The 22669-nt window shown below is 36.8% G+C and overlaps 1 protein-coding gene across 1 annotated transcript in view; it reads right to left on the bottom strand.

The window, feature by feature from the left end:
- 5PtaseI (inositol polyphosphate-5-phosphatase A) overlaps nt 1-22669 on the bottom strand; it is a 458282-nt gene that overhangs the window by 411070 nt on the left and 24543 nt on the right. The window contains exon 2 of the mRNA XM_090393013.1: nt 19625-19666. Within this exon, the coding sequence (XP_090249139.1) occupies nt 19625-19666 (42 nt within the window). The remainder of the gene's footprint in view (nt 1-19624; nt 19667-22669) is intronic.

The raw sequence follows: 22669 nt of genomic DNA, 5'->3' as shown, positions 1-22669 counted from the left end.
AATTGTTTTCTGGAATATGTCATAGATGAAGCTCTTAATGAATATCACACTGGAATAGTAGTCGTGGAATAAGAATAAATAACTTACGTTTTGCAGACGATATCGATCTTCTGGCAGAAAGTGAAGAAGAATTACAAGAGATAACCAGCCGATTTTTCGGAACATTAAAAAAATATGGATTATACATAAACCTACAAAAAACAAAAACAATAATCACCTCAAAATCAGACACTGAATTCTTAAAGATACAAATTGGAAATAAACAAATTGAGAATGTAAATGAGTTCACTTATCTAGGAAGCACATTGAGTCAAGAAGGTCATTCAAAAACCGACATTAAATACCAAATTGCTAAGGCAATCGTGGCCCTACAGAAGCTAAAACCATTGCGGGAAGATAACAGAATAGTAATCACAACCAGACTAAGACTAATTGACACCTTGGTGAATTCTATACTCTTGTATGGTTGTGAGGCCTGGACTTTATTGAGGAAAGATGAGAGGAGACGCCTGTCTTTTGAAATGAAAACTTACAGAAGACTTTTGAGAATTCCCTATACCACTCACGAAACCAGTGAAAATGTCCGAAAACTGATTGATTCAATAGACGGGAGAAGAAGGAAAAATATTCTGACAGTCATCAGAAGAAGACAGATGAAATGGTTTGGACATGTGGAGAGGGGCTAATGGCATTCCAAAGCAAACACTAGAAGGAATCGTTCTGGGACCAAGGGTCAGGAGCCAACCTCGATTAAAATAGACTGATAATATCAAAAAATGGACAAATTCCTCCCTTTCTCAACTGACATCAAGAACAAGAGATCGAGATGATTGGAGGAGGCTAACAAAGAATATCACCTACCAGCCATGAATGACCCAATGGTCCATTTAGGACTACGGGAGAGAAGAAGAAGATACTAAAGAAACCACACAATTACTTTGAAACAGGTATATAATTTTAGTATGTTAGAATGAAAATTCAACTGAGAAATTTCAAGGCTGTTATTAAATGTTCTCATTATAATTGGTTGATATTATTAAAACACTTAAGGAATTGAACAACGTAGTTAAGAATATAAATTAAATTATACTTTAATAAATATTTCCGATATTTCGGCAACGTCATGTTGCCATGTTCTAAAGGAACTTACAAAAAAAAAGGCACTACAACACAGTAACTGGGAATGAAGAGACCAAATTAATACCAAAGTGTATAGCGAAAAGAACTTATATACTCTTTCGCTATACACTTTGGTATTAATTTGGTTGAGCTACTCATTGATGAAGCCTCAAAAAAGGCTGAAACCGGTCTGGGTAGTGACCTCCCACCATAATGTAATAACAGCATACATTTCCTAGGAAATGTGTTTTTACATTATGGAAAATACCTAAGAATAGCGATCAGAGCTTTACCGACTTTGCTGTGAGTTCTCCAGTATTGTACTACGTACTAGGGTCACTTGCATTAGCTCACGCTAGCGGTCGCCGATACTTTATAGTTTACTATATTCGGCATGAAACTCTCTGATTCCAATCTTTGAGTTTCTTATTCAGTTTTAAAACAATGTGGGATTTAATATCCCCTTAATTTAAATAATGTTTATATCGCCGAAATGAAGCTTATTAGCTCTTTATATTTAAATACAAGTTTTATTTTTTAAGGATGTAATTAATTCTGTCCATTTTTTGTAATTGTTCAAATGATTTAAATTTTTCTCATGACGATTCAGGTACATTGCAAGACGTTGCCTATATTCTGCTGATAACAGCAGAATATAGAATAAAGTTAAAAAAACCACAGCACTTTTCTTATATATGTTTAGAGCAAATGAGAGTGTGAACAAGATTAAACAAATTCAAACGCCCGTCATCTTGTAAACAGTAAACTCATGCAAGTTCAAGTTTTTAATTGTTTACGCTAAACTACTTGTTAGAACTAGGATCAGAATAAAATAAGATCTTAAAGAATAATAACAAATAAGTGATTATAAATAATTTGTTTAAGACAATCTATAAAATATAATTAAAATTTAAACAAAAATGTAATTTCTTTTTGATATAATTAATGAATAATATTTTTTTTAAAGCTTTTCCTCCTCACCTGAAATATATGGTGCCTTTACTATCCTGGCACTTGTGTGTGTGTTGCACACATTGCACATATTGCTGGCGCGCCCCTGCATCTAGCTTTCATAGCATAAGCATGTCACATACATGGCGTCTTCAGCCCTCTGACTAAGAACCCTCAGAATGCTGCATTTTTATATGGGTATTTTCATGGACTCTGCTCCACTGAACTGGGCATCTCCATTCCTTCATTTTCCTTAATTATGTATGACCATAGGTAGCTACTGTTCAACATCTACATGATGTTCTGCTCAAAACTCTCTAAACTTCTGATACTCTACCTCCATTCCATATACTGCTGTCATTTGAAACAGTCTTCCCTGTATTATTTTCTCAACCAAATACAACATATAACTCAAATAAACACATGAACAAATTCCTTTCTACTCTGTAATCACTTACCCTCACATAGGACTATCATTTTATACGTCTTGTAATCTCTTGTATGTATGGGGTTAAAAAAAGTGGTAGTTATATCCTCTAGTTTCTTGTAAACGGCAATGACACAACTTCTTTTTACTGTACTTTCAATCTTTCATTAAGATAACATGAAAAGACCTCTCCTACACCAGCAATTATATACAGAGTTTATACAACAACGTAGAGACTGCATGTAACATGTCTAAGGATGCTCATGATTAAACTATCATTTCAGTCATTTCAACTTATAGATATTAATTGCCATTTGAAAACATTTAATTTTTGTTAGATGTATATATGGCTTTGTCTCCATGGCTAACAGCAAGAGATTGCTTAACATAAGTAAAAGGAGTTAAAAGGGCCTCCATAGATTAGTCGATATAAACAAAGCCCTTGGTTGAAAAGACCTGGTTTCGATTCCTCTCAGTGACGTGAGGAACCTTTACCTGGTCTCTTTCAAAGAAAGCGAGTCCGCCGGTCTCATACAAAGGTAGGGGGGTTTTTTCACCCAGAAACTCTGTTCTTTTTGTCTCCAGAACACGCATGCTGGCCCCATGAACACAGGCATTTATAGATATAAGACATACTGGGAGGCATAGGGCTAACTACCTTATCCTCAAGATGCGGTTGCAAAGTTTAAGAATAAACCTCAACACCGTAAAAGGTAGAAGAGGAGGTATTAGGTAAAGTATATGAGTTAAAACCTGTAATTTAGTATTCAAGCAAATCTACTCATAGTAAATTACATAAAACATATCATCTTGATAGGGAGGCAAAGAAACAGATACATTCCTTAGAAAAGCTAATACAAGAAAAACTTAAATATGAGATAACCTCATAATCCCTGCCTTTTTAAGAATCAAAGAAAATATACATTCTTCCAAAGTTCAGAGGCTATACAAAGCACACGGTTTTTCTTTTGTGATTACAAATACAAAAAACTAGATCAGACTTATTCTCAACTGAGCAAAAAACCATATCATATACATTGTACTCTGACCAATTCAATATCCCAAAATATATGGAATGACATAGATACATTCGAAGAAGGTCACAGGAATAGACAGAGATTGTCAGAAAAATTCAAGTGTCTATACAATACAGTTCACATACACTGAACTTTCAGAATTCTGATAAATATGTATTAAATTTTTCAAATTCTGATCTTACTAATATAGAAACTTCAGTTTAAAACAAAAACTTCAGTTAAGCTATCACTCCAAGTAGACATTATGGCCAGTGTTGAAAAAGCAAATTTCTGTCATCTTATGACAAGGCGATATCCACAAGATTACTTAGTGCTTCAGTTTTATTAAACAGTTGCATGCCAAAAAATAATTTCACAGTTTTAGAGAAAGAAGGTTTGAGAAGTTTATGTAATAACGATGAAATCATTTAAGGCAGATAAAGGGAATTCAACAGTTGTTTTAAATAGTGCAGACTATGACATTAAGATCACCTCCATGTTATCAGACTCTTCCACATATTTGGAAATGGACAATGATCCCACTTGGTCATCATATTTAAAAATGAATGATCTAATCTCCAGTACTTTTGAATTTACAAAAAGCCTTAAAAAAACAACTGAAATACAGACACTCGATCACTCCAAGATTATAAGGCATGTGTCTGAAGTTCATAAGACAGCTTATAAGATAGTTGATGGCAGAAGCTCTCCAACATAGCTTTCTAAACACTTATCTAACATCTTCAAGCCTCATATCGGACATAGACTCCTAATTAAAAAAACTCAATGCAATTTGTAGATAAACTTTGAAACATTCAAATTTCCCAATCAAATATACTAACCAGTTTAGATTAGTTTCATTATTTACCAATGTCTCTGTTGAAAAATCAACAAATATACTTGAAAACTTATTTCCTCTGGACATCACATGTCTCTTCCCAATGTTGCCAAAAAACTTCATTCTTCTTCGAAAGGAAATTTTACTACAAAATATATGGTCCAACAATGGGCTTACCTCTATCACCTCCAATTGCCAACTTATACATAGAAAAATTTGAAGAATCAGCTATAGCGCAGGCAAACTTAAAACCACGTGTATGGTGGAAATATGTGGATGACATCTTTTATCATCTGGAAATAGACATATATCTCTGAATAATCGGCATTCAAAGTAGAAAAGAAAGGAAAATTACCATTCCTAAACATCCTTGTCAACAAAAACATTGCTAGAGGATTATCATTAGAAGTCTATAAGAAAGAATCCAACACAGGCAAGTACCTACAAGTAATCTCATTCCATTGCCCCCAACAAAAATGAGGTATAATCAAAATCTTGAGGAAACAGGGCTTTAAACATACTAAAAATGATGAAATCAAATGAAAACAAGAACTCCAAATCCTATTTAATCAGTTCCTCCAAAATGGATACTAAAATGGTATTAAAAGAAACTTTTATTTTATGATGAACCATCCTGTAATAATCCAGAAATTAATTACAAAGGCACAGTATCTGTTCCGTACATTGGCAATGTATCAAGAAAAATAGCCAAAATAATTAAGGCAGTCAACATCAGAAACTTCAAACTTCAATACCTTACAAAACTTTCTATGCTCCCCCCCCCCAATCACAAAGTTCCAGTTTATCAACATCCAGGTGTATACAAGATTCTGCGCTCTTGTGGAAAGATATATGTAGGTCAGACTGGGAGAAGTTTTGAAACCAGCAACAAAGTATGTATAGGTGACATTGAAAACAAAAGGAAAGAAAAAACCAGACTCATAGCACACATCCTGAAAGAACCATCACATAAATTGGCAAGTATCCTCCATGACCTATTTAGAAGAAAATTACTTCGACATGCTGTTCAAGGAGTCTTGCAAAATCATTCGCTCAAAAGGCACAATAAATAGAAATTAAAGAATGATCCTTCACCGCATCTGGAAGTCATTAATTAACATATGTAACATTAAAAACTGTCCTATGCCAGCAATCACATACAGTTTACATAACAATGTAGAAACTGCACATAATATGCGTAATGACACTTGTGCTTAGATATCATTCCAATCTTTTCAATTTATAGATATTAAACGATGTTGGAAAAAGTTTCATTTTTGTCAGTGTTTCTTTATGTTAAGCAATCTCCTGATAATGCTGTTAGTCATATAGACAGCAAAACATGTAGAGGAAATACATCTAGTATAAATAAAAAAACATATCCGAGTTAAAACCTGGTTATCACATTTGTTCAAAAAAAGTCATGCAAATCAGTTACACCTATAGACAAAGGAAGACCCAGCATCATTCCCCTCCAACTCCCATAGACAGCCACTTCCTCCTACCATGTTAGAAACCTCATTCTGTGATCTTTTGCCATAAAGGCATTGCAAGAATACTGAATCATCTAGTTCTGATGGTGCTCCACTCCAATTGTACTTGAGAGCTTGTGTTTCAGAACTAACACCAATCCTATCTCTATATCCTTTATACTTAATCTGGCATCTATCCAATGAAATGGAAACAAGCATATGTATTCAGCTGATTCTGTAAATAGACCATTACCTTCAACCCTGTTCCTCTGTAAAATAAGAGGTTCATTCACAATAACCTCTTTGCAATACCCACCTAGCATACATTACTCACTTCTAGACATATGCAATGCAAATGTTTGGAGAAACCTATGCTGTTTTACTTGACATTTATGATGCATGTGATTGAATTTACCATACAGAGCTACTCAGCAAATTGCTATCTTATAGTTGTCTCGAACCCTTTGTAACTGGGGAGCTAGTTTTCTCTCTGACCATCCATGTATATTATGACAGATAGCTTCTCTGTTCAGAGAATGCAAAAAAATCCCAAGGTTCTATTACCCATACCTTTCTCCTATACATAAACTGCTTTCTTTCACTAGCATCACACTGTGATGATATAATGTTCACAATACCCACATAAAATATTCAGATTTTTAAGATCCACAGCTTATTCAGGATTTGATTACAGTGTCATCAGGTGAAAACTGAGAATATACTGTGTACAAAACTATATCTATCATTTAAATAAAACAACATGAAAACATATATAAGACCAGAAGGAAGGTAACAAGAATAATTTGACAGCTAATGTCTGAAAGTACTCAACATTCACATGTTGCATACTATTAGGAATTAAATTTCACATGTAGTCTCTCATAATTCATTTCATCTATATTAAAATGCTTGATTAATGAAAACTAATAAAGTTATCACCTGATTCATATTATATGGTGTCAGAATATGTGTGTGTGAGTGTGTGTAAAATCACCACCATTCTTTCTGTCACCTCTCTTTCTCAAAAGAGTTAAAGCATATAAACACATAAGATTCAGTGCTCTCTAAAGTAACAGAGAAATTCATTTACAGTAACTTCTTTACACTAGCAGAAGAATTTTGATTTCCAATATTATTATTCATTATTATTATTATGTGACACCTCCAGTGAGTCCAAAGACTCATCGAGGGAGGCCACCTACTCTACAATTCTCTGTCTCCACCACTCATTCCACTAACCACAACGAACCGCAACTACACCAATGCCATCTACTTCCCACTATCACCACTAATATTTTCACAGACAATTACAAACATCCACACCATGGCAGGAATCGAACTCTCAGCCTTTCAGCTGGAGAGTGGATATGCCAACTACTCGGCCAACCAGGCCAGCAAATATGAAGTCATTGACTTGTTTATCAGAAGCCTGAAGTGGGTGGAAGGGGTACCGTGTTTGATATCTATAGTGGAGTTTTTGAATTATCTAATCCTTGGTCCACCCACAATATCAACGTAGCATAGGTTCATAACTTTTCATGGATGGGTTTCCATTAAAAAAAAAGTGCATAGCTCAGTGGAAGTGGCACTTGCATTCACAGCTCTAAGCCACCTGAAGAAAGAGCTAAGTTCAATTCTAGTTGTCAACTAGAGGAACTTTTTCCATGCCTTTCGTCATCCAGTTCATGAGTTAGTCAATCTCTGGCACAGGCAAGCAGGTTTTTACTTCAGCAAACTTAGGTGTTTCGTCCCATAAACTAATACTATTTCAGGCAAATATAGTGTTAGGATTAGGGAACTACAAGATGCAGCACTTGTCATTCATCCCTTCACTAATTAGTGATGGTTTAGGGCAAGCTATCTCTGACTGGCTACAGTGGAGATTGAACTCTTCCTTCAGTCTCCAAAAGGTAGATAGGGCTATATATAACACTGCCTTCTATGTAAGATGATGTAATTCTGCATGTGGATATCTTAGATCTAAAAAAAAAAAAATTTCCTTCTTAGATCCTGGAAACCACCACTCATACCAATTAAGAAACTTACTGTGCATGTAGCAAGTATTACATGTGACAAATATGCAATTTGGAAAAAATTCAGAGAAGTGAACACAAAAATGTTGAAGGGGGAGTAAAAAAAGTCAGAATTAGCATTCTCTCCTAAAAAGGAGAAACATAATACAACACCTATATAAGAAAATTTAAAGAAGAGCAGCAGGGATGATAGGCATTCTGAATTAAAGAAAGATCAAGGAATGACCTTGTTTTATCCACACTGAACAAGCAACTTAAAATGAAATGAATCATGAAAGACAATGTGATAATGGAAATATAGGATACCGTGACAGTACTACATTATTAAGTTTACATAATTACTGACTTCCGATCAACCATTTTCTTTTGAATTATTCTTATCGGCAGAATTTATTGTCAGATTTTAATTTCTGATCCTCTCTCTAAGGCACCTCTAGTCAATCCACCTATATCATTCTTTGCATCCCTTTCTGCCATCTTCTAGCATCAAATGTCAGTTCTGCTTATGTTTCATCTCCCATTCAGATTAAGTGACCATACCACTTAAGTTAGCTTGGCTCAGATATTCTAACAATTAAGCACTTTCCTATTTTCATTTTTTATGATTGTGACATCGATGCCATCTGTTTAATCATCTAATTTTTCTCAAAACTATTTGTGGTCTCTAATCTTTGAGCATGTTACAGCTTTAGTAACTTTTTTTTTTACAATAAAGTGACAGTTGAGATGGACAAAGAAAATGGCTATGTGATGCTACTGCTGTACTTTGCAAAGGCATTCAATGGGAGATATCACATGGAACTCTCTTACACAAACTAGAGCAAATGAAGATGGATATGAAGTTGATGACATGGAATTGACTGATGGACAAACATCAAAGGGAAACCTGAAACCAGGGGAAGGTGGGTGACTTGCAGTGCATTTCACTTGAATTGTGTAGTCGTAGCAGTAGGATGCACTTAAGCCGTGAATGACGTTGAAGTTCTAGAAACAGTTGAGATGGGCATTGTTCGCTGCCAGTCGTAGTTAGTCTGCAGACAGTTATAAAAGAAAGACATGTGAAGTTGCTTTGCTGGAATAATGTTTCATCTCCCATTCAGATTAAGTGACCATACCACTCAGGTTAGCTTGGCTCAGATATTCTAACAAATAAACACCTTCCTATTTTCATTTTTTATGATTGTGACATTGATGTTAAACTCGAGTAGCACATTAATCTCAAATTCCTTGTGAAATTGAAAAAATCGCAGACCGAGCATTTGAAACTGTTGCAAGAGGTGTATAGTGATAATGTAATGTCACGTGCACGAATGTTTGAATGGCACAAATGCTTTGCTGAAGGTCGAGAAAATGTTAAAGATGACGAGCAACCGGGTTGCCCTGTCACTACAGGAACCGAACAAAACATTGTGAAATTAATGAAATTGTCTGCAATGATCGCCGATTAAGCATTCGGATGATAGTAGATATGGTGCACATTGATAAGGAGACTGTACAACAAATTTTGCATGAGCAATTGAACATGAACAAAGTCTGTGCAAAATGGTTCTCAAAAACTTGTGTCAGGAGCAGAAAGACGTCTGGAAAAAAATTTGCACTGACATCATGGAACGGCCGACAGCAGAGCCGGCCGTTCTGACAGCGGATACTGAACTTGCAGGAGAAGTTCATCACATGTGATGAGATGCAGATTTTCCAGTATGATCCAGAAATAAAGAGACAATCGATGCACTGGAACAACTCCCATGTCACCGAGAATGAAAAAAGAAAGAATGAGCAAGTCAAAACTGAAGGCAATGCTGATCGTTTTTTTTTATATTAACGGCGTGGTAATGGTTGAATGAGTACCAGAGGATCAGACAGTTTACCAAAAATTATTGCCTTGAGGTTCTGGACAAGCTGAGAGAACGAGTGAGGAAGAAGAAACCCGACCTGTGGAAGAACAATGCTTGGATTCTCCATCAGGACAACGCTCCAGCACAGAGTGCACTGTCTGCAAAACAGTATCTGGGTGATAAGAAGATCCCAATGTTGGACCATCCACCCTTACTCGCAGGACTTAGCTCCATGTGACTTTTACCTTTTTCCAAAGTTGAAATCCGCATTGAAGGGCACCCATTTTCAGTCAGTGGATGAGGTAAAGGAGAAAATTATTACAATTGTACAATTAAGTTGTACAATTGTAATAATAAACCACATTTTTGCAACCAGTCTTGTTATTTAATAGCCATACCTTGTATAAAAACCTTTAATTACTCATAAGTTTCTATCAACATTCCCTATTTTCTGCCAATTGATCAATCCACACACCTTCATTTATCCTTATAGGGAGCATTCATTACCTGTCACAATCTTTTTCTTTCAATTCAAGATCATCTCACCAATTCCTCATCCCGAAGGAATCCAGTCAATCAGATCAATGCACACTAGTCCAGGTGTGGACTCATTTCCTCATTTAAGGGAATAATAATCTCCCTATCCTTACCTGTCAGTGGGCTCTTCAACATTAAGTAATCTGATGAACAATTTTAGCTATCTTTGCAATATGCTCTCTAAACTTCAAATTCCTGGACCTAATCTAAGACATCATTAATTTCCTGCAGTACAGCACAGTTCCATCAATGTAGTACACAGATTGTGATCTCTTTATCCCAAAGTGCATGATCTGACACTTTGCCACATTAAACTGGCAGTTGTTAATCCTTCTCATGCTGCCAGTCTATTTAAATAATTTGCAGGATCTTTATATCATCTTCATTGACTAGTAGCACTCTTCCCAGTTTTGCATCATCAGACAACTGGATATTTCTCCTTAAATCATTTCTTATATCACTGATATATAAATTAAATAGCAGTAGTTCAAGTACAGATTTAATTCCCCAGGATTTAATCTGGTGTATACTGCTTTTTGATGTCTGCCCATCAGCTGCTCTCTTATCCGTATCATGCTTCATATCCATCCCATTTGCTCCAATTTATTATTATTATTATTATCATCCAGGCCTCTATGGAGTCAAAAGATTCATCGTGGGGGGTCGTTTTTAGGAAACACAAAGTTTATCATACCACTCCTTGAACCCATTGACTCTTCCCGCTCCAACCACTTTCTCAGGCAATGCATTCCAAGGTTCAACCACCCTCCACGCAAAGAAACCACTCCTCACCCTCTCGCGCACAGCCTCCTTTCGTAACTTCCAGGGATGGTCCCTTGTCATCGCTCCTTCCTGCCATTCCACCAAGTGAAAGAACTCTCCAATGTCTACTCTGTAACTGCCTCTCAACAGTTTAAAAAAGTCTTGATCATATCACCTCTCCTTCTATCCACCAAACTCTGCAATCCACATTCCCTCAGTCGATCCTCATAACTCATATTGTACAGTCCTGAAACTATCTTTGTTATCTGCCTCTGTACCCTTTCCACAGTCAATTTATCCCCTTCAAATCCTAGGGACCAAATCTGAGAACAATAGTGTAAGTGTGGTCTGATCAGGGTCTTATACATCAGAATGATAACTCTTATCTGTGCAGGTCAGCGTCCCTCTCAGTATTGCAGCAATCCTCTGAGTTACCCTCACCCCCTTTGCAATATGCTCCCTGAATTTCAGTTTTCTATCTTATGTAACAGAACCAAGTTACATATTTCACGTTATAGCCTATCAAATGCTTTCACAAAGTCCAGAACCTTTATCCAAATTAACTATAACTTTATTATAAAAAGTAAGAAAATAAATCAGCGAATGTCTTTTATTCTCTTATAAGGAGAAGGAAAAGTCTTTTAACGGCATCTACCTTTTGGAGACTGAGTGGGCAGTTCAATCTTCACAGGTAACCAATCAGAGATAGCAGGCCCAAGACTACCACCAATTATAAGCAGCAACCAATGAAGAGACTGGCAAACAAGTGTTGCCATTTCTTGGTATCTAACCCTAACCTTAAGAGGATTCTTGTCTGAAATAATGTGGGTTCTACGGTCAATTTTCCTGAGTTTATGGGATGAAAAACCCAAGTTTCTGGGAAAAACCTGCTTGTCCATGTCAGAGATGGGCTAACTCAGGAACCGGTCAAAGAAAGGCTTAGAAAAACTTCCTTCAGTCAGTAACTAGACTTAAACTTAAGTCTATCTTTGGGCAGCCTAGCACAGAGGATGCAAGTGTCACCTCCATGACAGCTATATCTGATTGGCTACCGGTGGAAACTGAACTGCCCACTCAGTCTCCAAAAGGTAGATAGGGTTAAAAGTCCCTGCTTACTCCCCATAAGGAAATAAAAAACTTTGGCTGATTTAAAAGAAAGAAAATTATTAAGGCAAAACTTACTCTTTACAAAACCAAGCTTCCCCACATTGAATATTATGTTCCTGTCCATTTCCAAATTCTGCTATTTACCAACTTCTCTAATATCATAATTCCTGAGATACTGGTTAAGCTCTGAAATTTGCCATCTCTGTATTGCAACCACCTTTATGCAATGCAACTATTTTGTCTAATTTCACTCTCTTGGCTATTTCCCAGAGTGGACACTTCAATTAAACAGCTCAGTCAAAGGAGCTGTCAATTCCCTTGCATATTCTCATAAAACATGGGTTGATATCCCATGACTATATCTGCATTAAAGATTTGCTATATTCGAAGCACCTTCCATTCATATAATTCACTTCTCATATCAGTCAATGTGCATCTGGCACTACAATATCTCAAACTGAATGTTGTAGCCTAGCAAAATGGTCATTCAGTAGTTCAATTATTTTTGTCAGCTTCTGATATCTTCCTCCAATCAGCACTCAAACATGAGTGCTACCCAGGTGTTCATATACAACTTTAGTAGTGCTTTTGATTAACATTTCACTAGCCTGACAACTTGTTTCAAACTGGTTGGTTCTCATCACAGACCGAAAAAGAAAAAGGCTATTGCCGGCTTGGTTGGCCAAGTGGTTAGCATATTCACTCTCCAGCCAAAAGGCTGCAGGTTCAAATCCCACCATGGGGATGGGTGTTTGTGATTGTCTGTGAAAATACTAGTGGTGGTGGTCGGCACTGGTGTAGATGATGAAAGTAGTTGCGGTTCGTTGTAGTTGGTGGATTTAGTGGTGGAGACAGAGAGTTGTGGAGTTGGTGCCCTCCCTCGATAAATCTTTGGACTCCCTGGAGGTGTCAAGTAATAATAATAAAATTCTAATTCCATAACGTACATATCCTACAGATAATAAGTCTTTTAATTTATGAATATAAGAAATATTAGTAATTATTTCTGGTTATATCTTACTTTAGACAGTAAAGTTTTGTGTGTGTGTGTGTGTGTGTGTGTGTGTGTGTGTGTGTGTGTGTGTGTGTGTGTGTGTGTGTGTGTGTGTGTGTGTGTGAAATTTCATATTGAATATCGTTTAGAAAGCCTTTTTCCAAGGCACTGATGCATACAAGGAAAATGGAGCCAAGGCTTCCTTGCTCACCAAGTTTAACATGAAGGATTTTGTATAATGTAGTGTATGTTCTATATATCCATTGCCAAAGGGAATGAGTTACAGAACGAAAGTGAGAGTGGTGAGAGAATGTGTTGTGGATGTTTTTTGTGTGTAAGTACAAGAAATGCAAGTCATGTGGAAATGGAAAAATGAAGTGATGAATATTAATGATGTAAGGAAAGATAGTGAAAGTGTTCTTGAGATTGTGAAAGTATTGAATGATAGTTTGCAAAATATGAATGAAAGCATGAAAGTAGTGGCTGAAAGTAATATGGACGATGAGTTGACAGTAAGGAATGAAACAGCATGTTTGAATGGTTTCTTCACAGGACAAAATGGGAGCTCGAGTCACTGGAGAAATGATTGTAGTAAACCAGATAGAAGAATGAAAGAAAAGTAAATGGGGAAAGTACAAAAGTGCAAGGAATTGGAAATAAGAAGGTATTTTAAGGAGATTCAGATAAGAGGTATACTCAATGAGAAAGTCACAAAAACATATTTCCCAGGTGTGAAGATCGAGGATGTTAGAGAAGCTGTTAGTCTGCAAAAGCAAGAAATGAAAAAGCTGATTGTTTTGCAGGAAAAAAATTATTTGAAAGAGGAGAAATATGAAATGTTGTTGAAAGAAACAAAAATGGAGAGTAAGGAAGTAAAGATCGAGTCCACTGCCTCGGTATAATAGAACATAGTTGAGAAGAGGTGTCATGACTGCTATGAGTCAATGAGAAGATTGTGCAGGAGGAATGATGTGCAGTTTATAGAGGTATGGAGTGCATGAAATATGAATTTGATGGACAAAAGTACTTATATATATGATTGATGGACTACATTTGAATAGTTTTGGAGTTAGATGTTTGGAGAAAGTATTCTTTATTGAGAGTGTTGAAATGAAAAACCAGGGAAATTAGAGATATTAGTGGGAGTGATGTATTTAAGCATGTGTATGTGGTAAAGCCAGGTGTGATGAGTTTGCATGGAGAATGACTGGTGAGTGTGTAAATGATTTCAAGGTTCAATATGATAGACATGATGTCAAGTGGATTTCCCACAATGAGTCTATTGACTCCATTAAGGTTGCTGTAATAATAATAATACAGTGATACCCCGAAGTTACACGGTAGGTGGGACCAACGAAAAGCGCATAAGTCGAATTCGCGTAACTCGGGGTATAATTTTGCATGTAATTTATATAGACAAACATACAATTGGGACCAAAGGTTTATAAAAACAGCTATATTTTTAAAGAAATATACAGTAATCAAGTTATTTCGATGTCGATGGTTTCATAAAATCTAAGGGATTCATCTGGCAGCATAATGTCTTTTTCTTGTCACGCAAAATTTCTTCATAGCAAGCCAGTGATTTTTTTATTCCTTACCTTGTGGCTACAGTTCGTTCCTCGTTAGAATCTATGTCCTCCAAAATCTGTAAACCTTTCTTAATTAAGCTGAGACTTTCTGTTAATTTTGCAACTGTCATGTGCTTTTTTTGGTAAAACTGGATCTGAGGTTTCGGTCTCTTCAGTAGCGCTTTGCTTGCGCATCTCTATGAGCTTGTCGATTGTAAGCTCCTTGTTATGTGAGTCTAACAGCTAGCTGACATCTTCACTGTCGACTTCTAAATCTAATTGCCTGGCAAGGTTGACAACTTCTTCTATTGCCTCAGCAACTTGATTAATTTCTGGCAACATTTCCGTTTCACATTTAAAAAAGGATGGACAAAGTTTTTTCCAGACACCATTCAAGGTTTTGTGGGAAATTTCACCCCAAGAATCTCCGATAATCCTTACAGCATCTAAGACATTAAACTGTTTCCAAAACTATTTAACAGATAGTTGCTCATTTTGCTTCATAGCTTCATTCAGACTTGCAAATGAACGGCGTGTGTAGTACGCTTTGAATGTTTTGATAACTCTTTGGTCCATCGGTTGAAGTAAGCTGGTTGTATTTGGAGGCAAGAAAACAGCTTTTACACGTGGATCAAAATCAATTAAAGTTGCAGGAGGGTGACCAGGTGCATTATCAATAATGAGCATAACTTTAAACGGAATGTTTTTAAACTGGCAATAACGTTCAACTTCAGGTATGAAGTGGTGACCAAACCAGTCTTCAAAAATAGAAGCTGTCACACAAGCTTTAGAATTTGATTTCCAAATCACTGGCAAAGCCGGCTTTAGATTTTTTTTCAGAGCTCTTGGATTTTCGGAGCGATAAATTAAGATAGGTTTTAATTTGCAATCACCAGCTGCATTTCCATTAAGCATTACTGTCAACTGGTCTTTGGAAGCCTTAAAGCCAGGAAACGTTTTTTTTTTTCACATGTGATGAAAGTTCTCTTAGGCATCTTTTTCCAGAATAAGCTGGTCTCGTCTACATTAATAGTTTGACTGCTATAGCTACCTTCCTCGATGATAGCCTTATGTGTCTCAGGAAAAGCAGACGAACCTATTTATCGGCACTTGCCGCCTCTCCACTCTCCACGATGCTGTGCCAGTTACAGCAATTTTTAAATCGGTTGAACCAACCATTACTGGCCACGAAATTTTCTTTCTTTGGCCGCTTCACCAGCTTCTACGTTTAGCCTCTCAAAAATCAGCTTGGCTTAGCTACATATCATCGTTTGATCAACTGGGCAATTTTTTACTCTCACTTGATTATCACACCATAATTTAAACATCGTTTCCATCTCGTCAATAATCCCATGACGTTTACGAATTATGCTTGAATTCAATGATTTTGGGCATTTTTCAGAGCAGCGAGAATTCTTTCTTTATCTTTCATGATTGTTCTTACTGTGGATTCCTGTAGATCCAACTTCTTTGATAGCTCACAAATTTTCATTCTGCCTTCAAAATCCTTAATAATGTTGAGTTTTGTTTCCAAAGTCAATGTTTTTCTTTTCTTGCTAGCTGTAGAAGAATCGAACTTGCTTCTTTTGGACAACATTATTATTTTTTATGTGATTTTGTAGATTATAAAAATCATGTATGAATGCAGAACAAACATGTCAGTGCTTGTTCACAGCATGTGCGACACTGGCGAATGTGGCTGGCATGGAAAGATACTACTAGTGGTGAGGCGTGACAGGAATACGTACATATAAGAAACCGCCTAAGTCGGGGTATTACTGTAATAATAAAATAAAGCTGATTAGATGCATTTTATGTTTTTAGTTAAAAGGGATGGGGAATATGCAGTAATGGATTCTTTTCCAAACTATATACACATAAGGAGAATTTTTACCAAACTCATCTACAATGCACGGCCCTCAGCAATGTCCCTCTCACCCTATACGACTATTTAGTAACCCTCCAGACACACACTGGCCAAACAATGGCAACAAGATTATTCAGTAGCTGATTATTATTACGGACAACTCCAAGGAGCCCTTAGACTCATGTTGTCCCCTAGTCCTCCCACCACCAGTCCTGTTCTGAAAAATATCCTCTGAATTAATCTTATAGAAACCATTCAGTAATTTGAATGTCTCAATCATATCACTCCTTTTCCGCCTATCAACCAATTTGTGCAACCCAAAAATCTTCAACCTGTTCTCGTAAGGTTCATTTCATAGACCAGCTATCATCTTAGTCACTCGCCTCTGGATCCTCTCTACCTCCTCCCCATCAAGAAGAAACCCTGGCACCCAGATCTGGGCACAGTAGTCAAGATGGGGGTCTTATCAAGGCTCGATACAGAGGAACAATAACTTGCTTCTCTCTGCTTGTCAAAGTATTCTTCAGTAACCAAGTGATTTGATGAGCTGATTTAGCCACTTTTGCAATGTGCCCCCTAACCTTCAACTCCCTATACACCAACACTCCCAAATCTGTGGCCTCGTCAATATCCTGGAGTACAGTTCCACCAATGTGGTATACTGCTGCTAATCTTTTCACCCCAAAATGCATAACCTTACACTTTGCCACATTAAATTGACATCCATTCTCCTTAGCCTAGTCCTCCAATCTATCCAAATCATCCTGCGAAATTTTGACATCATGTGCATTCACTATTGCTCTACCCAACTTTGCATCATCGGCAAACAAATGAACAGTTTCCTCTCAGATACCACTACTATTTAATGAAAAAATTAAATAGTAGTGGTCCAAGAAAAGAACCCTGTGGCACACCACCAGTCACAGGCTGTCTTTTGGACTCTACTCCTGAATAAACTACTCTCTGATATCTCTCCATCAACCACCCTCCTATCCATCTCACCAACCCTATGTCCATCCATATATATGTTGCAGTTTACTGATTAGAATTTCATGTGGTATCCTATCAAAGGCCTTAGCAAGGTCCGGCAGTATCACTGTAAACCCATTACCCTTATCCAGTTCAGCTGTCACTGTGTTATAAAACATGAGCAAGTTACTTACTGAGGCATGATCTACCCTTCACAAAACCATGCTGTCCCCCATACAGTATCGCATCTTCATCTATCCATTCCTGTATTTTTCTCTTGACTACTTATTCCAAAATCTTGACAACGACTCCTGATATGCTGATTGGTCAGTAATTTGAAACAGCAGTCATGGAACCGCCTTTATGCAGTGGAACTATTTTTCTCCTCTTTCCACACCCTCAGGACTAACCCAGACCGGAGACTCAAATTAAACAAAATGGTCAAGGGCACTGACAATTCTTTAGCCGTTTCACGTAAGACCCAAATAGGGCTGAGATATCGGGAGGAAATTTACAATGAACAAATTTCAGTTTACAATGAACTCAGGCTATTTCATTTGGCAGGAAAAATTCTACAAACAGATAGAGGGGACAGCCATGGGTTCACCACTTTCCCCACCCTTGGCCAACTTCTTCATGGAGATGTTTGAAGAGAAAGCCTTAAACTCAGCCCCACAAAAACCTACCATATGGCTTCGCTACGTTGATGATGTTTTCGCTATTTGGCCACATGGCCCGGATTCACTCCTCTCCTTCCTAACACACTTGAACAACCAACACCCTGGAAAAAGAGGAAAACAATAACCTCCCCTTCCTAGACACACTAGTCACCCGCCAACCTGATGTAACCTTGGTTTTCTCAGTTTATAGAAAACCCACCCATACAGGCAGATACATTCACCAACAATCCCACCACCCCCCCCTCACAACAATATGGAGTTATTAAAACATTATTCAACAGGGCAAAAATAATCTGTTCTAATGATCAAGCCCTAACCACTGAACTAAATCACATCCGTGACACTTTCTCAGCCAACGGCTACCCCCTCCAAAAAATCCAAAAAATACTTAACCCAGTTATCCACAACCCACCACCCCCTCCCCTTCACAAAAAAGATTACTCTAAATCTATCACGATTCCCTACATCAGAAGCACCTTGGAAAAAATCAAAAAAATCCTAAAAAAACATGACTTGACCACTTGTTACAGACCACATAGAAAACTGGCATCCCTTATACGCTCCACCAAAGACCAACCACTTCCCCTAGACCTACCTGGTGTATACCAGGTCCCTTGCAGCTGTAAACTGTCCTACTTTGGCCAAACAGGCAGGACAGCAAATATCAGAATCTCAGAACACAAGGATTACATCCGATTTTACCAGTACAGCCACTCTGGGCTTGCAGACCATGCTCTGGATACTCGCCACAGAATAAGATGGAAGAAAGCCACAATAATACACCACAGCAAGTTCAAGTATGAAAGACTATTCATGGAATCAGCCTCGGCCCTTAGGAACATGCCAAACCTCAACAAATTTGGATGCATGAAACTGCCCCAAATTTGGGAAACTTTTATCAGAAGAACTTCAGCCCAAAGGCCAAGAACTACCAATATAGCCCGCCAGGGGGCACCATCAGGACTTTAGGAAACGCTAGCTTCCTAGCTTCAGTCTCATTTGCTGTTATTAGTACTTGTGTGCACGTGTCTTTTAGTAAGTTCCCAAGAAGATGGCAACGTGACGTTCGCCGAAATATCGGAAAGTATATATTAAAGTTTATTTAATCTATATTTCTAGTATACGCTGTCAATTCCTTAAATATTAGTTATTATGGAGCATAATGCAAATCATATAAAACACTGATGTAAACTTAATCTTTACAGAGAAACTAAAATGAATGAGTTAACTGCAGAATGGCAAAGGCTGATAATTTTAGAAATAAATAAACTAAAAAATGTGAAAATTTCCTTATTGATATTTAGTGAAGATAATGAACTCATTCTTTAGAACTTGATTTTGAGAGCAGTGATTCTATAGCTCTATCACAAGATGCAAATAATTTATATGAAATTTGTGTGTGTTTTTAATTATATTTAAAATTCAAATTCAATAAAAATAACTTACCACCAAGAACTCCTTCATCCAAATTTTTAGTAAAGTATGAGGCTGTAAAAATAAATCATATCAGAAAGAAATCTTATAAAACAAAAATAGTATATTACAAAGATAATAATCCGAAAGGCTATTTTACCGGCGAATTTCTTAATTGAGTGGGAGATGGTGTTACATCTAGTTCTTCCTGTTATTTATTATTTTATATTATTCGCTTATCTTATCTATTTTCAGCTCTTCCATTGCCGACAAATTTATATTCTTTAAGTCGATTGCGAAATCAACTGTGAAATCTTACAAAAATACTTTTTGCCCTGTCTAAACCATCAAAAGCTCAGAAGTCATTCTTAAGCCAATCACTTAAACATAACTACTGTAAAGGAAGAACTAGGAAAACTACAGTTCTGCATCAATGAAGGTAAGGACCTACAAGAACAAGCAACTGACTTCAAGTAGGGAGAAGAACAAATCTCAGACCTCAATAACAAGTCATGGCCTTTAAAATTGCCTTAAGCAATATCAATTGAAAACAGACATGTGAAAAAATGACAAACCTGTACAGAGAAGCATCAGTACAAGAACAAAGCTCTAATGGTCAAGATTGAAACCTTCAATTTCAGAGGTTTCAAATCAACAGTACTACATATGGAAGTTAATATTCTTAATATTAACTTCCATATATAGACAACATGAATGTTATCATCATTCAAGAAACCCTTTTTCTGCTGTCTCAAAAGTGGATATCTTCTATATGAAATTTCTGATAACCTCTCTGGTCATTTACGGAAAGCACAAGAGGAGTTGACATTATAGTCCATTTCCCAATTCTTGGTGATTCCTATAAACATCTAAAGATATGTGCAGTAGAGTGCATAATTGAAATCAACTGGAGATTGAAGTAGAAAACCATTTGACTCACTGAGGTCCATTCCTTACAACTCTGGAGAGTGAATAACTTTTCTGAAATCCATTGAATCCTATCAATATGGTGCTTACAGCATGGGAATTGGAAATGCATAGAACTGCAGTATGATAAAATAGGGGAAAAGCTCCTGCAATGGATAACACTGGTATTAGGAAGCTTAAAATATGCTTCAGGAATATGGACCTAATGGACATGCACAGAAGAAAAAACCCCAATGTAGAGAAATCACTTGAAATGGTTCAGTAGCACATATCTACTAGCCTGCAAAGTGTGATTAAGTGTGTTCACCATGTCAACTTAACACAAGAAAATAACATCAAGGAAGAGGAAAGAGCTAGCTCAGGAACATGGAGACCAGGAAACTTTCCTCAGTTATTTAAAGAATAACTCGACACCTATGGCCAATATGGAACTCCACCAACTGAAAATGGGTCTACTTCAAAACAGAGCTATGCCTCCTCCAATGAGGAAGAACAGAAGCTATCACCAAAGGCAACACCTGTAAAAAGGAAGCTATGCTGGTTTATTAATATGTAAAGAAGTAGAAATAAAATAAAGATGTCAAGAAATTATATTCTTGGTTCAATTCTTTATTCAAGTATAAGCAAACAAAGTTTGCACGTGAAGTAACTTCATTACTGGGCAACTCATATATAGAGGCTAATGACTTCACATCACTTGCACATATCCTTACAGACATGTATAATGCTATGCATTATGGGAAGGGGTCACTACCCAGACTGGTTTTGACTTTTATTGAGGTTTCATCAGTGGGAGCTAGACCCAGAAGTGATACCAAGGGTGAAGTAATGCAGAAGTCATATTGTCATATACAAGCATATATCCATATAGCCAAAAGGTGTCATTACACCTTATTACTAAAATACTCTGATACCACTCACCATTCTTGTCACTTGTCTCTGGATCTTCTTCCCCACTCCCTGATCCCCAAGAAACCCAGGTGACCAGACCTGAGCACAGTAATCTAGATGTGGTCATATTTATATTTATCAAGCTTATTTATATTTATATAAAATATAAATAAGCTTGATAATTTCCTGCAGCACACCACTAGTCACCTGCCTTCTCCTGGACTCTGCTACTCCATATACTACTTTCTGGTATCTGTCCATGAGCCACCCTTTATCCATATCACCTGTTTCATATCCATACCCATTTGTTGTAGTTTGCGTAATAGAGTTTCATGTGGTATTCTATCAAACAGCTTTGCAAAATCTAGCAGTATCATCATGCAGCCATTCCATTTATCCAACTCAGCTGTCACCCTATTATAAAAAATACTACTTGAAACATTCAGATTACTAAGGTATGACCTACCTTTCACAAAGCCATTTTGCCTCCTTGGCAAAGTCAAGCAGTATCATGGTGTAGCTACACCATGATACTGCTTGACTTTGCCAAGGTATTTGACAAAATACCACATGGAAAGCTGTTACAAAAACTGATGAGGATGAGAATGGATATGAGGCTAGGAGCATGGACAGGGGGTTAGCTGAAGGACAGACACCAGAGTAGTATATGGTGGAATGGAGTCTAGGAGAATAATGGTGACTAGTGAGTACCTCAGGTTTTTGTAATATGGCCACTACTCTTTAATTTGCATATCAGAGGCATAAAGAAAGATTTAAGAGGGGATATGCATTTGTTTGCTGATGATACAAAACTGGAAAGAGCAATAGTTGATAAAGGTGATGTAGATATCCTGCAGGATGATATAAATGTAAACAAAGAATAAAAACAAGTGAAATGAGATTTATGAGAGGAACTGCAAAATACATATTATTAGATCGAAAAAGGAACGAAGACATTTTAAAAGAACTAAAAACAAAATCAATAGAAGAAAAACTAAACAATTATAAACAAAAATGGATTGAACATGTAAACTGAATGGCCCAACACCCTAAACAAATACTAAAATATATGCCAATTGGAAAGAGAAGACAGGGTAGACCTCAAAAAAAGATATTGGATGGATAATGAGACTGGAACAGACCAATATGGTCTATACCCATAATTAGTGTTATGATGATGATGATGATACAAATAAATTGGCATTGTGGGCAAAGGATAATGATTATGAATTTAATGTTGCAAAATGTAAGGTTATTAAT

This window comes from Typopeltis vanoorti, chromosome 5, assembly GCF_054136105.1.
Source record: "Typopeltis vanoorti isolate ZY-2024b chromosome 5, IOZ_Tvanoo_1.0, whole genome shotgun sequence".
Taxonomy (NCBI): domain Eukaryota; kingdom Metazoa; phylum Arthropoda; class Arachnida; order Uropygi; family Thelyphonidae; genus Typopeltis; species Typopeltis vanoorti.
This window is presented reverse-complemented; position numbering and strand designations above follow the sequence as displayed.